General features: G+C 40.8%; 1 protein-coding gene across 8 annotated transcripts in view; it reads right to left on the bottom strand.

Annotated features, from left to right (window-relative positions):
• Positions 1 to 18,572, bottom strand: part of Ebf1 (EBF transcription factor 1) — a 379,326-nt gene that overhangs the window by 119,186 nt on the left and 241,568 nt on the right. For 4 of the 8 annotated variants that reach the window (XM_046462212.2, XM_046462213.2, XM_046462207.2 and 1 more), the window contains exon 8: positions 5,527 to 5,668. In XM_046462212.2, coding sequence (XP_046318168.1) covers positions 5,527 to 5,668 — 142 coding nt within the window. The remainder of the gene's footprint in view (positions 1 to 5,526; positions 5,669 to 18,572) is intronic. The other 4 variants (XM_046462214.2, XM_046462215.2, XM_046462210.2 and 1 more) reach the window with 1 other exon arrangement.

The following is an 18,572-nucleotide window of genomic DNA, read 5'->3' as shown; positions in this document are numbered from 1 at the left end:
TTCACCAAAGCCCTGTCAGCCTCCCTCACCATTCCACTACCTGACCAGCCCATGTGGTCTTGGGTGACGTGGCCCTGGCCCTTGCCCAGCCTCATCTCCTGCCACTACTCCAGAGCAACATAAGCCATGTCGGTCTCCTTCAGTCCTTGAATTCACCTGAGCAAAGCAGCTCTGCAACACACCGTTCCTCTGTCTGAAATGTTGTCCCCTTTGGGGAACATCTGTTCATCTTTGAAGTTTTGGTCTACATGAGATTTCCACGGAGAAGGCTTCCCTGACACCCCACGCTTCCTCTTCCCTGTTATGGTCTTCCTTTCTGCACTAATTAGTTGCAAAATTTTGTTTCCTATCTTTCATCTCTATTTATATCATAAGTTCTGTGAAGACAGGGACTGTGTCTGCCTTCTGTTAGTGGAACCAGCTTAATGTCTGGCACATATAATTTGAAGCCCCCTATATTCCTTAGCCAGAGATCCAAAGAAGGGGTTCCACTAGAAATAGCTAGTGGGTTTCTCTGCTCCCCCAATCCTTGTTTCTTCAAAGGCCCCTCCTGCAAGATGGCATGAGTCCCTGACTTCAGTTCAGAGACCACAGAATTGTGCATGCTGAATGAAAGCTGACACATGACCGAACCCTGCTGTCACTGGGTGCATACATAGCTGGGGCCCACAGCGGCAAAATGACCCATCTAGGGTCACATAGCTAGTCAACAGCAGAATCAGGACTTGAATCCAGTTCTCCAGCCAGACAGCCTGATCCTACTTCTAGGTGAGCCTCAGGTCGTTATTTTTTTTTTTAGGGCCTTATTACACAGAGGCAGGGGAGGGGGTCCTCTCCTGTCAATTAGAACCTCTGTGCCACTTTGGAGTAACCTCCTGAGCTTCAGCCTTCTTTCTCCACATGTCCATAAAACAACAAATTTAAATGCAGGTGGGCAGAGAGGATTCAATGGGGCTGGACACCCAGGGGCAACCAACAGAAGCAAAAACTGCTCCTGTCTGGATCAAAAAGATTAAAGAAGGTCATATGCTAAAGATCAAGTATAGCACCATATTGTCAGGGACAGCCGGAACCCAAAGGTCAGAACTAAGTGGCAGTGGTGAAAACCTGGTCCTCTGTCTCCAAGGTTGTAATTACAGCCAGGGGACATGCTCAACGTCTCTACCTCCCCCTCTTCATTTCCAAAATATTTTAGTTTGACCAAAGCCCACTTTGGGTTTGATTTGTTTTATTCTGGGATCTCGGCACATTGATATTTCATGTCACAGTCTTTGTAATTACTTTGAAGGGAAACTTAATTCATGCACATCTGATGCCCACAAAAGTGAAATTTCAGTCATTTTCCATTTTTAGGAGGTGGGTGTGTTTTAAAACATTTATATTTGAGCCAAAAAAACTAAGTAGGACCTCAGGTCAAAGCTCACTAACACTAAGATATTCTCATTCTAAAAACCCTCAATTGATAGTTTTGTGGATTTTTTTCCCCAAATACATATGAAGGTGGTACAAATTCATAAGAATTTTTTTTTAACCCTAGATCTGGAGAATAGCAAATCAGGGCCTTCACCCCACTTCTAGAAAGGGGCCTACTGATAGGTAAATTTCTCAACTCTCTTTAGTCATCACAGAGAGGAAAGTCCTACAACAGTCAAAAAGGGGGAGAAAAAGAAGAAAAAAACACTCACATGCTAACATAAAAAAATATATATATATTATATTCCCTAAAAAAAAAAATGAGCATTTAAACCGCTTGTCAGACGGTTTCCTGACAAAGCCACTAGTGTGTATTCATAGACATTTGCATAAATGCTGCCGGTGAGTTCCCCATAGCTGTTGGCGCTAATGGTACATAAAGTAATTTAGTCACTTCTCCCAGCATTCTGTGTCAGAATGATGAGCGCCGGCACTTTGCCTTGTTGCGTATTAGATCATTAGATAATAAAGTGTTAGCGCATGCAGGCTGACAGGGTCTCTGCACTCTGGCATCACGAGGGCACTGCATTTTGCCACAAGGGAAGGAAATAGAGAAATGATGCCACAATTGGTCTAAAATTCAAGTAAACAGAACCTGAGACCCGAGATGCACAACAATGACAATAACAACACTTCTTAAGCCTTTTAGAGGTCCCCGGCACAGTCTGCCCAGTGACTGGAAGAGGAGGCACACACCAGTAACCACACATTAGGTGGCCACAGTTCAATCCTTTGATCCCAAGCCCATGCTTTTTCAAAAAATTGGAACCATGAGAGCAGTTACATTTGGAAGCCGCCTTTCTGCACAGCTGTGCATCTTCCATAAAGCTGTTGCTTAAAGGAACCTCACTAAATGCCCCATAAATAACCAGCCAAAGAAAATCTCAGTATTTATGAATGAAGAAAAAATGGGGGTGCAAAGCAATTACCATGAGCCACGGTGTGCCAAGATTCACCCTCTTTGGACCATGCAAGATTCTGTGACATAAATTTGCCTTTGTTAACCCTCATATTTGAAATATGGGGACATTAATCTGAGCACTGGGGCTGTGAGTCCGTGGGTTGTACGGGGAAGAGTGTGCATGAATGTAAACCATGATCCCTATTTCTACCTATATGCAGAGAGACAGGTCACGAAAGGAACTTTCCTCCAACTGTCTGACAAGCAGGATATAAATAGAGATGTGCAGAGTTGCTCAAAATAATTCAGGCTACCTGTAAACGAGGTGGTAAAAAAACCAGAATGAGGGGGAAATGAAGATGCCTACAGGTCTCCAGAGGTGAAGCTGCTGTGCAGACTCTGCAAATTCTATGCAGAAGCTATGCAAGGTGGGGGTAAAGAGAGATTTGGATGGCAGTGTGATTCTTCAACAGGGCATTTTAAAATAGATTTTTTTCAATGGCAGGATTAAGTATTTCCCCCAAACCAACATGAATTAGCATCTGGGTCTACTCCCACACATTAGTGATGAAAGAGTTCCAGACTCACCCTTTGCTGGGTACATATTTATGTGTCAGCCTGAAGTGTCTGAATGAGTGGGCGGTTGTGTGTGGTTGGTTGATTCATTCTGCAAAGCAGCAGATGTCTATGCTACTGTGTTGTTGTTACTAAGGATCTGAACATGTCTATGCTTTCATTCCACTGGAGAGAAGCAAGGCTTTGATGATGGTAGAAACCCCACAGAAGGACACAGGACAAATCTATGTCCCCAACAATGGCTAGCCATTGATTTGTAGTGAAACGTCACCAATTTCTTGAATAATAATAACATGGGCATTTGCAGACTGGTGAACTGGAGCACAGGAATAAAATATTGTCTTTAAATTGTGGAATAATATGATATTCCAACTGAAATATTAATATGTAGTCTAGCAGAGAGAATTCTTGAGCTGGGAGGAAACTTGGAGATGTTTTGACCCGGGGTCACCTGTTAGCCAGTGACTTCATTCTTCCTAGGTACCTTCTCCTCCCTCTTCTTCCCTTCAGTGTTTGTTTGTTTGTTTGTTTGTTTTCATAATCAAGAATCAACAATTAAAATCAGGAGGGTTTTAATTTTTGCCAAACTGGAACATCTGGCCTAAATGTGCTCTCATTCCCCTTAGCAACACTGCCTGGGGCTGGGGGCAGCAGAGCATGTACTTGTTCATCTTCAAGGTCTCCACCCAGCTCACTTCCCTTATTAACATTACCTGGCCCCACCCAGGGCACAGATTTAGGTGGTTTTTTTTTTTTTTTTTAATTACTGTCCCTTGCACCAGATGATCAACTTCATTTTACCAGGAAGGAAACCAAAGATCCCCAAAAGCTTGTACAAGGTCACACAGAGTGAAACTGAGAACTGAATTGAATTTGAGGTCCCTGGTACTTATTCTGAAACTTTGTCCTATACATCACACTGCAAAATAATGTTACTGACCACCACCCACTAGAGGCATCCTTTCTAGAAGATCCTTATTGTTTGCTTGCATTGGATTTCGTTGTTGTTGTTGCTGCTGTTGGAGGGATAGTCAGCACAGTATCATGAGCTCTCTCACTGGCTTCCCAAAAGCAGAAATGGGAGCTAAGTGTGGCCTGCACTTGGACCACCATTTGAAATTCTGCATTGGTGACTAGCAGACTTCAAGTCTACCCCCAGGCATTGCAACTCACTAGCCATAGTCAAAGATGATTTCAGTTTCTTCGTAATCAAGGCTTTCTAAAGTGTGCCCACTGAGTATTTGTCTGCTTTTTTTCTTCTTCCTCTCACCTAAACACCTTTAGCAATACAATGCCTTAAGTGACTCCAAAGGTATTAAAAAGGCAACATTACTGTAAAGTGAGGATCAGAATAATTTTAAGTACAGAAATGGAACTAGGAATGTAATCATGAGCAGGTGTTTCAAATGGCCTCCTGCAAAAAGTAATATCCATCCATCTCAGCACTAATGAAACCATAAAGAAGCAGCTTTTGAAAGATGATGGTTTACTTTTAAAAGACTGTAAAACTGGATGTGGTGAAGAATCCCTTCTAAGAGTGTTACATCTGGCTAATTAATAAAATGTACTGTTTTGCATTCCTCAAGCACAGGGGGGAAAGCAGGCAAAAATGATGACAGTCGTGTGTTTATTAAATTGGGATGCTGGCAGGGAAGGGAGTTCTCTACCTTATGAATTATATCATGGACAGATTCGTGGCCCAGGGAAAAATCAGGCAATCAGGTGATAATTTGTGTGGTATGTTCTCCTGCTGACCTAGCAAACTGGAAAATGAAGTGAAGGAAATGGGTAAAGAGTTTAATTTGAGGAGATCAAATAAAGTGTAGGATAATGCTTGGTATCCAGGAGTCTCAGTTGCTGATTTTTGAATGGATGGATGGATGGAATGAAGGATGGATGGAAGGATACATTACATATACATGCAACCCGGAAATACTTAGACATGAGCATCCAATCCAACCCACATTTCTTTTAGTGCATTTACTTTCCCTGAAATAAATTTTTATCTGGTTTCCTCCTGTCCTCTCATAGGCACCATTGATTTGTTGCAATTCTCAAGACAAGTGTGATCTCTCCCCACCAAGGTCAACCTTCAGGAAGCAGGCCCTATCAAAAGGTGTTGGGAGAGTTCCACACAGGGTAGAGGAGGGGCATTTGGTCTGAGTATCACACACAGAGTGCACCTCCAGCCTTTGGATCTGATCTCCCAATGAAATTCATCAGGTGGTCACAGAGAGGTACTGGCAGGTCTGTAAGGCCTTTGCTGGTTTTCTTTGTAGATTGGCCTGTCCTTATTTTATAGTCAAGTGGGAATTCAAAATAAAGCAGTATCCCAGCTCTCTCTCCTCTCAATCCAAGACAGAGAGTTATGCAACCCAAACAGAGTGGGCCTCAAGGTGCTTTCCTCTCTTTAAATACTCAGCAACCATACTTTGAAGAGCAAAAACCCCAGAGGATTAATATTGTCCAAAGGACTTTTGAAATTTGAAACAAAAATGTGGTGGAGTGGAAGAAAGAAACCAAATAAATTCACAGTTACAAGTAGCAATGCCAAGCAATGAAAATGATTCGCCTACCATGTTCCAGATAAGAGGGCGTACCTTCCGAGGGGTCAAGTCTCCGAGCCCTCCGCCCATGCTTGGAGTTGTTATGGACAAACATGTTATCAGAGACTGCCAGGACATGGCCATCCACGTTGACGGTTGTAGACACCACAACCTGGAGACAGGAGAGAAGAATGAATGAACATTTTAATATAAAAGCATGGTGGGTAATAAACTCAAGTTAAATAAATAACAGCTGGGAGCTGAAGAAAATTGCATAGCTATTTCACATAATAACTGGTGCTTATGCTGTACAAGTCTAACAAGAGGAGCTATTGATGAGTGGGTCTTTGGCATGGAACGCTTTTGATGCAGTTTTAAGTAAAATTGCACAGTTTATAGTTCCACGGCAGAAGGTGCACTGTTAACCATAATTTTAACAAGAGGATCTTTATTAGCATATTTTTTTTTTACACAAGGGTGGTTGTGTTTCACCTAAATTACCCTTCAGTTTAGACACTGAAGCAGATATCACAGTTGATCATGCAAATAAAAGTCTTTTGAATCTTTAAAATATCTCCTCCCCACTGTGTCAGGGTTAAGAGGATAGAGGAATAAAAAGGAGAGGTTTCAGTGAGGGCTGGGATGTGTCTTTCTCTCTGGGGCGTCTTTTTCTGGTTTCTTGTACTTTTTCCTTTTTGTGTTAGTTTGGTGAATCAAACCAGAATCCTCCTCCCCACTATTACCATCATGCCCCCCTCAAAAAAAAAAAAAAAAATCCCTGCTAATTAAGAGTCTTAAATCTATTTAAAAAAAATGTGGGACTGGCCCAAGACACAATTGAGTCACCCAGGCCATCTTATGACCTGACTCTGAGCCTGGTTTGCCAAAAGGAACCCAGGCAAAGGTGTGCCTCCGAGAACTTTGAGTAAAACAATGAGAAGAAATGACCTACACTTCTCCTTATATTAAATGGGGAAGAGGATTAAAACTGAAACCCACAGAGATATGTTTATTCATGCGACCTCTTACAACCAAATATAATAATTGTCTGTAATTGCAGATTCGGTTCCCACCTCATGCTTTGACACGAGAAACAGCAATCAGCCAGCTCCCGTTTAATCCACCTATTATGTTGACTAATTAACTTTGCCCGACAGTTTATTTCTTCCTCCATTATCAGCCCCTGTCAGCCACAAGCACCCTGCAGCATAGGGGAGACCTCAGGCCCTTTGATTGATCACCGATAGATTGACATGCAGATTAATTTAATTAGAATCACCTCACTTGAGAAATGAAAGACAAAGGCAAGAGAGCTAATAGATCTGCTCTCATAATGAGGCGAGCCTCCTCAGCGGAGGCTGAGGATTTCTGATTTATTTTGCTCAATTCCCCAGTTGCTTGGAAAGACTCTTGCTTTAATTGTTCTTGGTTTTGAGAGGCATTAGCCTCTAAAGAGGTGAACTGCTTTACAAGGGTTGGCACATACTGAGGCTCCGGTTCTCCCAGTTGGCCAACGGGAACACTGACTTCTAGAGTCCCATGAAACAGTGGTCACATCACGGGATGAGCCCGGGAAGCATGTGTGGCCGTGGCGCAGGGTCTTTGAGTTGTTGGCCCTGCTTGGATCAGCATGCCCTGCAACTTTGCCATACTTAAAAATTCTACTGTCCTTCTCTTTCATCTAGATGCATCTTGGCAAAAGAAGGTAGATGCATGCTGGTTAAAGAAGGTTTTCCCTTCCCTAGGCCTTCAAGATGGCAACCAACTGCAAAACTGGATAACGCATAACTGGAGGCAGCACCAGGAAGTTGGTTGTATTTTCCAAATCTGTTTTATTAAAATGCATAGTGAGCAATTGAGAATCCATCTGGGAACGGGGCATTCTCCTTACACATTGTGAAACCCCAAATTCCATCTGGAACAGGTCATCCCTGGAAAAGTATGGGAGGGGGATGCTACAGTTAGCAAAGTGGTTTTCTTCTCATGGTTGGCCAGTCGGGTCTGTTGGTCCCGAAGTTGTTGTGCACCCCTCGCCAATTATAGAATAACTTGAAAAGAGGAGGGGAAGAAGAGAAGAAAACCGCCTGTTCTTTCACTTTCAAAAACTATTATGTGCGGTGGCAGAGGGAACATTATTTAGGGTAAAGGAAACGCTCAGGAGGAGACTTCATAGGACAACGGCAATTATATAACAGAGCTGGGTCTTTCAAAGAAATTTTGATTTACTACAAGACCGCAATTGAGTGGTCACTGGAGTCGTTAGCTAAAGACACTATAAAAAGAATCCCAAATGGTGTCTGTTTCCAGTGTCAGGAAATAGAAAGTGGTTATTCTAGATGTCTGTCTTCAGAAAAAAAGAAAGCAATGACAATTCACTGTGCACCTGTAAGGCACAGTGCCACAAACATAATCTTAAAATATGCAGTGTCTTTTAAAGGCACTGTCATCTAATTCCTAACACTGAATAAAAATGTCAAAAATGGTTAAGGGCGGGGGGGAAACTATATCATATATGGTTTCCCTCTCCTTGGCAAGAGAAGGACCACTAGAGCCACGTGAGTGACAGAATCATTTCATTGCAAGGCCAGTCAACATTGGAGAGAAGATAATACAGAGAATCCTCATGCCATTCATTTCTTAAGATAAATGACTAATATGTCCTTCAAAAGCTTGTAGCACAACTTTCCAACCCCAAAATACTTTCTCCCATTCCAATTTGGAAACGATAGATTTAAATGAAACATACGCTGAAAAGCAGGTCACAGAGCAATTTGTAAGTTAATAAAACAATCTGTGAGATGCAAAAGGGGTTCTTAAAATAGGCCCATGTTAGAAGAGAAAAGGATCTTTACAGTTCCACACATGATTAATGATGTGCTGACACATTCAGCAGGTGGGGGGACAGGCAGGCCTGCCAAGGCTCCAACCTCCCCAAATTTTGTCACCAAAGCACAGTTTGAATTTGGGACAGATAAACATAGAAAATGATTTTACCTCTGAATTCAGCCAGCCTATGCCTCTTTATCCTCTCTTTTATTCCTCTATCCAGAGAAGGAACAGGAGTGAACAGGTATGTTCACTATGTCAACACCTGTTATAGGTGGACCTTTACTTTCTAGAACCACACTGTCCAATGCGGTACCCAAACATGCACCTGTTCAAACTAAGTAGAATTTAAAACTCCATCCTCGAGTCTCAACAGCCACATTCCAAATACTCTGGTCACAGCCACAGGTGGCGGCTGGCGACTGGAACTGGACGGGGCAAACTTGGAACATGTCCATCACTGCAGAAGGTGCTGCCACACAGCACACTGTAGAATGGTTCAGAAGTCGTTTGTGCCAACTTATTGGTGGGAATAATAAATTACATGCCTGGAGTTACATCTCCTGAAAAATACTAGGCAGGTACACAGGTGTAGAGTTGTATTTTTTTTTAAGGATTGTGTTTTTATCGGGGCCTTTACTTTAAATGTAGTCACCCAAATGTGCTGATTATTACTAGCATGTGCCACAGGTACTCTGATCTGAGTCCCATCCTCCAGGTGAGGGCATTTGGTGTACATCGAGGAGAAGGACAAGCCTGCAGTAACCTGAGGACTATCGAGACCTCAATGTGTTGGTCCCTTTCCTGGCTCACACCAGTGCTTCAAAACTTGCTGTTACCTTCTTTCCTGGATCTGCATATGCCTAAAGATTATTCTTCTTATTATCTACCCTAATCTATTTAGAATATGAAAGAATTAAACAAAAAAAAAAAGTCATGATTCTCAGCTCTCTAGTGCTCTTAGTGGATAACTTTGGCCAGTTTAACTTAACCTTTCTAAGTCCCTGTGTCCCTGACTCTCAAGTGGGGAGAATAATGGTCCCTAACTCATAAGGTCGCCCAGAGGCTAGGTTCATCAAAGTGGCTAGCGGGGTTTCTGGTTCCTACAGCGTGGTCCAGGAATAGTTGTCACTTTGTGGGTGACAGCAAACAAAATGTTCAAAAGGACATGTTGGGCTGAGAAACCTGAAGCAGTGCCTCTTGATTTCCATGAAGAGAACCTGTGTGAACTGTTATTTTAAATAAAAGGGTACTGAGTGTCTCTCCTACGTCCACTGCTCAATGGAGTGGCCCCAATGTTAAAGACCTTTGTCCTCACAATAAAGTATCCCACAAGTCAGGCCTTTGGTGGGTTGCAGATCTCACCGGTTTATGTACTTTTGCTTTCTAAAATCTGTCTGCGCCTTAGTCTGTTACATTCCAAGCTTGAAAAGAAATGAAAACTGAGTGCAACAGAAACAGTCTGCACCCGAGACAGCCTACCATTTGGGTCTAGCTTTCCCAGTCCCTCACATCAGCGTGGGGTTCTGGGGAGCCCTGTTGCTGGTTGGTTCTTTCCTTTCAGTGAGGCAGGGGAACTTGCGAGTTCAAACTAATGGTCTAAGATTCATGAAGCATAACCTCTGTCGCATGAGCAGATTTTCAGAAGGACAAAGCAGCTAAATTCGACCATGAAAAGGAACACAGGGTAACTCAGTAACAAAAGCAGCAGGCATGTGGGAGAAGGGGTTATCCAAAAAGGATCCAGAAAACTTGAAATCTGTATCTTTGAGTATTTCTCTAACAAATATGGAATCATAGGAAAGATTACACCGTAAAAATATGTTTCAATGTTAAAGTTTAAAATATTTTGGCAGTACGTGTCTCCCTCGGAAAACTAACAACTTCAACAAGTTTTGAATAACTATAAAAAGAAAATCACAAATCTTGGTCTGCAGTGCTACACACAGTAACTCAGTAAAAGGCAATCAGTGATAAAGCTGGTGGTGTTCCCTCTTTTATTGATAAGCACAAATTAAATTTACTAGACAAGGCCAAATGGTTTTCCAGTGTAACTGTGCCAATATGCAGTTCTGTTTCCTTTCTTACCTCTAATTTCAGCTTGCTTTATTTCTGCATTAATCCAGGGACTCTAATAATAAAGTTTTGAAAATAGTAACTTGAAGTACATGAGTGAAAAAGGCATTAAGGGCCATCCCATAGAATAGTACTCAGCCATGAAAAGGAACACACTATTGATCCACCTGTTTTATTCTCCAGAGAATTATGCAAAGTGAAAAAGAACAATTCCAAGAGGTTCCATACTGCATGCTACGGGCTAAACTGTCCCTCCTAACCCCTGTTCATATGTTGAACCTGTAATCCCCAGTGTCTCAGAAGAGGAAATTTGGACACAGAGAGAAGGTGAATGTGGGTAGGCTACAAGGAAAAAAGGAGGGAACATTGTGGTGTTAGAAATACTCAATATATTGATTCTAGTGGTGAATTTAAAAACCTATACAATTTTACAGAACTAAATATATATATATATATATATATATATATATATATATATATATATATATATACCCACACAAATGAGTACAACTCAAGGGTAAGGGAAATTTGAATAAAATGGGTGGATTTTACCAGGGTTCATATCCTGGTTGTAGTAGTATACCATGATTTTGCAAAAATTAGATTACTATTGAAGGAGACTGGTTAAGATATACATGGGATCTCTCCATTACTTCTTATGATTGCATGCGAATCTACAATTACATCAATAAAAAATTCAACTAAATATAAGGCATCAGCAACCCAGATGTCCTTCAAAGGGTGAATGGATAAACAAACTGGCAATCCACACAATGGAATATCATTTAGTGATAAAAAGAAATGAGCTGTCAAGCCACAAAAAGGCATGAAGGAATCTTAAATGCATATTATTAACTGGAAAAAAATAGAAAGTCAATCTGAAGGGACTATATACTGTGTGATTCTGACTGAATGACATTCTGCATAAAGTAGAACCGTGGAGGCAGAAAAGAGACCCGTGGTTGCCCGTATGAACAGTTGGAGAACACAAGATTTTGAGGGCAGTGAAACTATTTTGTATAAGAGGGTAATGATGATTGTATAACATAACTGTCTAAACCTGTGGACCCCACAACAGAGTAAAGTCTAATACAAACTATGGAGTTGGTTACAGACATCTGTCCATATTGACATATTAGTGGTAACCAATGTATCATACCAAGGCAAGGTATTAATTATAGGGGAAGTTGAGGAGGCTTTATGGATCCACATGAGAATTCTCATATACTTCCCACTTATTTTTATGTAAACTTAAAATTACATATATATATATATATATATATATATATATATATATATATATATTTCCCCCAAACACTTATTAGCTGAGTATGGTGACATGTACCTATAATCCAAGCTTCTTGGGAGGCTGAGGCAGGATTATCATAAATTAGAGGCCAGATTTAGCTACTAAACAAGACCCATCTCAAAAGGAAAAAAAAAAAAAGGACTCATCTTCTACCCTCAACCACACACAATCTACACCCTGCTTGTCTACTGAACCACTTTCTTATGGACCATCAAATGGCAGAGACACAAGAGACTCAAGAAACCAACTAATCTAGTGGCTTCCAAATAAGAGTTCTCGAACGTACAGAGGGGGACAACGCGGCAGGGAGGGGAATCCCAAACACATCCAAAATAAGGTTGCGCACTAAAGCATCCAGTAACTTTGCTTCGTCCGAGGCCCTATCAACTCCATATGGGAACTCAGGCTATAGCATCCATATGAGAAGCTCTGCCCTGGCAGCTGTTCAGGGCTTTGAATGATTTTAAAGCAGAGAGCTTGATTCTTACTCCATAAATGCAATTAGATTGAAAAAATATGTCATCACATGAGGTTCCTAGGGAAAAAAATGATAAAAGGAGTCCTCAGTAGTTCTAACATTAGGAATTTGTGCAACACCTCCTTTTACAGCTTGGAAAATGAAGGCCTGAGAGGTTTTAAAACATCCTCAACCCCATAGGACAAATTAGGAGCAGAGACGTGCCAGCAGGGAAAGCTCCAATTCCTGGTCCAGTTCTCACCCACACTAGCCCCCGGCCTCTCAGGGCACAGGCCTGGCTTAAGCGAGGCTGCCATCTGGATCCTCCTGGTATCTCTCAGTACAAACCTATGGTGTCCAAGCGGCTGACTACAGTTTAAGTATTATTTACATAAAAATGGTCTGCAGCAGTTAGGTCTTCATTAACTTTGTCCTTTAAAATATCCTTGAATGATGTGGAATGAGATATTCTCTGAAACGTGCCTGATTGCTAGTTTCTGTCTGGTTGAAGGACCCCAAATAACTCATTAAAAATTATGGAGGACGCGTGGACCTACAGGATGTAGCAGAGCGGAACTGTCAGAGTAGGCAGTGGCGAACTGGATTAAATCCGCATTTAAGACTCCAGGCGAAACCCCCTCTTTTCTTAGAAGGAAGACAAGAGGTTCTTGTGTTAAAATATTTAGTCAATTGGAAGCTAGACGTCACTTCCGTCTCCAGAACGTGACACATGCTAAATATGAAAATCCCATCCATTAGGTAAACCTCACTCCTCCCACAGTGGACCAGGATCATTTGATGACTTTCGATGGTGTCATTGGTGTGTTTGACTGATGTCCTCTGTTTGTGTGTCCTTGTTGGTCATTTCAAGTAGAAGTGAGCTAAACACAGAATCACCACATGTTTCCATGCACAGTGTCACACACCTGTCATCCCAGCAGCTAAGGAGGCTGAGGCAGGAGGATCACAAGTCCAAAGCCAGCCTCAGCAACTTAGAAAGGTCCTAAGAAAATCAGCAAGACCCTGTCTCTAAATAAAATATCAGAGAGGGCTGGGGATGTGGCTCAGTGATTAAGTCACTAATCACAGGAATGAACTATGTGTCAACCGTGTGCCAGGCATGATCTACCTAGTAGAGAAGCAGCAAAGAACAAGTGGATGACCAGGATTTTAGTGATCACTGGGGACACAGAGGTGGGGGTTAAATAATCAACAAGTAAGCAATAAGAGCAAAATTGGGACTGCCATAGGTTCTAAGAAATAAAAAAAGTAAAGGTCAGGCTGTTCCTAGAAAGAAACTATTTTTGATTGGATGATTAAAGAAGGTCTCTCCTAGGAAGTAACACTTTGTCTAAGAGCTGAATGGTAAATATCTAATCATTCAACGTGTGGTGGAAGTTTCCCAGGGAGACGAATAGTGAGTTGAAAGGTGGGGGTGGGGTATGGGGGCAGCAAGGATAGTAGAATGAATCCGACATTTTTACCCTATGTACACATATGACTACATGACCAGTGGGATTCTGCATCGTATACAGCCAGAAAAAAATGAGAAATCATACTGCATTTATGTATGGCACATCAAAGTGCGTTCTACTGTCATATATAACTAATTAGAACAAATTAAAAAAAAATAATATCCTGAGGGGGAATGAGTTTGGTGTATTTAAGGAAAAACAAATGAAGGATAAGATGGAAGCCCAATGGGCTTGACTGAGCAAAGTGAATAAGAGAAAAAGTGGCAGGAAAACAAGGACAATTATATATGTGCCACAAGGTATGGTGTCTGACATAGATCAAGAGCTTCATAAATGATAACTCAAAAAAAAAATTAAAAAAATATAAGAATGCCTCTTTTTTTTTTATTTTTAAAATATTTTATTTTTTTTTATTGTTGGTTGTTCAAAACATTACATAGTTCTTGATATATCATCTTTCACACTTTGCTTCAAGTGAGTTATGAACTCCCATTTTTAGCCCATATACAGATTGCAGAATCACATCAATTACACATCCATTGATTTACATATTGCCATACTAGTGTCTGTTGTGTTCTGCTGCCTTTCCTATCCTCTACTATCCCCCCTCCCCTCCCCTCCCCACCCTTCTTCTCTCTCTACCCCCCCTATTGACCTTCATTTCTCCCCCTTGTATTATTTTTCCCTTTCCCCTCATTCCCTCTTGTATGTTCTTTTGTATAACCCTGAGGGTCTCCTTCCATTTCCATGCAATTTCCCTTTTCTCTCCCTTTCCCTCCCACCTCTCATCTCTATTTAATGTTAATCTTCTTCTCATGCTCTTCGTCCCTACTCTGTTCTTAGTTACTCTCCTTATATCAAAGGAGACATTTGGCATTTGCTTTTTAGGGATTGGCTAGCTTCACTTAGCATAATCTGCTCTAGTGCCATCCATTTCCCTGCAAATTCTATGATTTTGTCATTTTTTAATGCAGAGTAATACTCCATTGTGTATAAATGCCACATTTTTTTAATCCATTCGTCTATTGAAGGGCATCTGGGTTGGTTCCAAAGTCTTGCTATTGTGAATTGAGCTGCTATGAACATCGATGTAGCAGTGTCCCTGTAGCATGCTCTTTTTAGGTCTTTAGGGAATAGACCAAGAAGGGGAATAGCTGGGTCAAATGGTGGCTCCATTCCCAGCTTTCCAAGAAATCTCCATACTGCTTTCCAAATTGGCTGCACCAATTTGCAGTCCCACCAGCAATGTACAAGTGTACCCTTTTCCCCACATCCTCGCCAGCACTTGTTGTTGTTTGACTTCATGATGGCTGCCAATCTTACTGGAGTGAGATGGTATCTTAGGGTGGTTTTGATTTGCATTTCTCTGACAGCTAGAGATGGTGAGCATTTTTTCATGTACTTGTTGATTGATTGTATGTCCTCCTCTGAGAAGTGTCTGTTCAGGTCCTTGGCCCATTTGTTGATTGGGTTGTTAGTTATCTTATTGTCTAATTTTTGGAGTTCTTTGTATACTCTGGATATTAGGGCTCTGTCTGAAGTGTGAGGAGTAAAGATTTGTTCCCAGGATGTAGGCTCTCTATTTACCTCTCTTATTGTTTCTTTAGCTGAGAAAAAACTTTTTAGTTTGAGTAAGTCCCATTTGTTGATTCTAGTTATTAACTTTTGTGCTATGGGTGTCCTATTGAGGAATTTGGAGCCCGACCCCACAGTATGTAGATCGTAGCCAACTTTTTCTTCTATCAGACGGCGTGTCTCTGATTTGATATCAAGCTCCTTGATCCATTTTGAATTCACTTTTGTGCATGGCGAGAGAAAGGGATTCAGTTTCATTTTGTTGCATATGGATTTCCAGTTTTCCCAGCACCATTTGTTGAAGATGCTATCCTTCCTCCATTGCATGCTTTTAGCCCCTTTATCAAATATAAGATAGTTGTAGTTTTGTGGATTGGTTTCTGTGTCCTCTATTCTGTACCATTGGTCCACCCGCCTGTTTTGGTACCAGTACCATGCTGTTTTTGTTACTATTGCTCTGTAGTATAGTTTGAAGTCTGGTATCGCTATACCGCCTGATTCACACTTCCTGCTTAGCATTGTTTTTGCTATTCTAGGTCTTTTATTTTTCCATATGAATTTCATGATTGCTTTCTCTATTTCTACAAGAAATGCCTTTGGAATTTTGATTGGCATTGCATTAAACCTATAGAGAACTTTTGGTAATACCGCCATTTTGATGATGTTAGTTCTGCCTATCCATGAACAGGGTATATTTTTCCATCTTCTAAGATCTTCTTCTATTTCTCTCTTTAGGGTTCTGTAGTTTTCATTGTATAAGTCTTTCACCTCTTTTGTTAGGTTGATTCCCAAGTATTTTATTTTTTTTGAAGATATTGTGAATGGAGTGGTTGTCCTCATTTCCATTTCAGAGGATTTGTCGCTGATATACAGGAATGCCTTTGATTTATGCGTGTTGATTTTATATCCTGCCACTTTGCTGAATTCATTTATTAGCTCTAATAGTTTCTTTGTAGAGCCTTTTGGGTCTGCTAGGTATAGAATCATATCATCTGCAAATAGTGATAATTTAAGTTCTTCTTTTCCTATTTTTATGCCTTTAATTTCTTTCGTCTGTCTAATTGCTGTGGCCAGTGTTTCGAGAACTATGTTGAACAGAAGTGGTGAGAGAGGGCATCCCTGTCTTGTTCCAGATTTTAGAGGGAATGCCTTCAATTTTTCTCCATTCAGAATGATGCTAGCCTGAGGCTTAGCATAGATTGCTTTTACAATATTGAGGTATGTTCCTGTTACTGGAAAGTCCCAGTAACTAAAAGCATCCACAGAACCAACATGCATTGGCAATCGCCAATCACACCAAACACTTTGCATCTATTAGTTAATGTATTGTACATTTCTTCAAAGGCAGCCGTACTTTACGTGAGACTACGCTTCCCCAAAGTGCAGGGCTGCCCCTCCTCAATGCCATTCATGAGGATCCCTTCTCAGTGATGGAGACCTTCTGCCAAGATTCAGCATAAGACTTGTGCCAAGATACATATTTGCCCAATAAGCTGTAATGGTTTAATATATCGAGTTGAAAATTCACCATTTGTATTTACTACGTTATGCGAATTAATCCTGTATTCTGAAACTATCATTAGGGCTGCTTTCAGTATAATTAATCAGCATGGCACATCTTGAAATTATTCTGTATGAAGAGAGTGAAAGCAGCTCAGGCCCCTAGCATTCTGTTGGTAAAGAATTTAATTGCAAGATGTGCTGCTTGTCAAAACAATATAAGTACATCCAAGACAGAGGGTGGGGGACTGTGGGGGAGAAGAGGGGAGAGGAGACTGGATTCCCTCCTTATGTAATTGCCTTTAAACAGCAGACTGAAATGGCAGAGGCTGGCCATGTGTTTTAAGAATTTTCTAATCATACTCTACAACATGTTTATTTAGGGATATCATGTCTCTTCACACATACACACCCCAAAATATTCTCCAAAGTTTCTACAACTAATTAAGAAGAAGAAAAAAATAATAATGAGGTCACTACCCATGTTGTCATTTTTAAAAGAAAAACACATTTTAAGTGGAAACTTGGGATGAATAACCTGATGGATTCTTCTATCTCCTGTCCAAGACAAAGTGAAAGAAGATTGCTTGTCACCTCGGATAAACATGAGTTTGAGTAGGCTGTTCCCTCTGCTCAAAACCCTTTCCGACTCTTGTCAGCAAGATTTATAGTTGTCCCTTGGTATCTGTGGGGAATTGGTTCCAAAAATCTCTCCCATGGATGTTCAAGTCCCTATGTAGAAAGAGGTATTTGCATCTAAACTACACATATTCTCCCATATACTTTAAGTAATCTCTAGATTATAACACGTAGTACAGTGTGAATGCTACATAAATAGTTGTTGTACACCAGTATTTAGATAATAATGACAAAAAAAAATCTACACATGTTCAATACAGATGCAGACTTTTTTTCCAAAAATTTTCCACCTCTGATTGGTTGAATCGGCAAGTGCAAAACATCTGGATATGAAGGATCAACTGTACTCCTAAGCTGATAGCACTGAGCTTAGACAGTAGCTTCTCTCCCTTCCCACACTTTTTTTCTCTCTCCTGATATCTTGCTTAATTTTCTTCATAGCAATAATTACAATTTCTGGTTATTTGTAATTATTCGTTTTTACATATCTTCATTGTGGCCCCTGATGGAAATTATTCCTAACACATTCCTTTTGTCTTCTTGTGTCACTCAACGAGATGTCAGCAGGCCTCTCTGGGGATGGAGGTGGCCTTGTGACTGACTTCCGGCCAATGGAATGTGAGCAGGTTTGACAAGGACCAATTCTAAGCCAAGGTTTTTAAGATGTTCATGTTCCTCCTTTATGGACCCTTCAGCTGGCTCAGTGAAGACAGAAAGGCTTCAGGGGAGGGACACATACAAGATCCCAGGTCCCCAGATCACTTGAAGGCCAGATCTACTTATTGAGGCAGGATCAACTGCCATTTACCATTATGTAAGCAAGAAATAACCTTCTATGTGAGCCATTAATATATTCTTTGGTCTAATTATAGACCCCAACTGAAACAGAGGTTTCCTTATGGCAAAGAATTTTTCTTGTTAGTGACAATAGACTTTATAGTATTTCAATACTATAAAGTGCATGCATTCATGCATGCATAAATACATATTACATCTATATTCATACATACTGTTGTCATAGATGAAGCATTTATATATGAATACAGATTTACAAGTGATGGAAAAACTTTGTAGAACAGAGATGATAAATTTGGAAATCTATGCTTTACTTCATAGTCTCCAGGTATCCTGGTATCTACACCATGATGACAAATAGAACCCAATTCTTGTCCCTCCACTCACTATCCTCATTCTGCCAGTCCAAACAAGGAAGGCTATG

This window comes from Marmota monax, unplaced genomic scaffold (assembly GCF_021218885.2).
Source record: "Marmota monax isolate L192 unplaced genomic scaffold, Marmota_monax_Labrador192_F-V1.1 WCK01_AAM20220418_F8-fsc00236, whole genome shotgun sequence".
Taxonomy (NCBI): domain Eukaryota; kingdom Metazoa; phylum Chordata; class Mammalia; order Rodentia; family Sciuridae; genus Marmota; species Marmota monax.
This window is presented reverse-complemented; position numbering and strand designations above follow the sequence as displayed.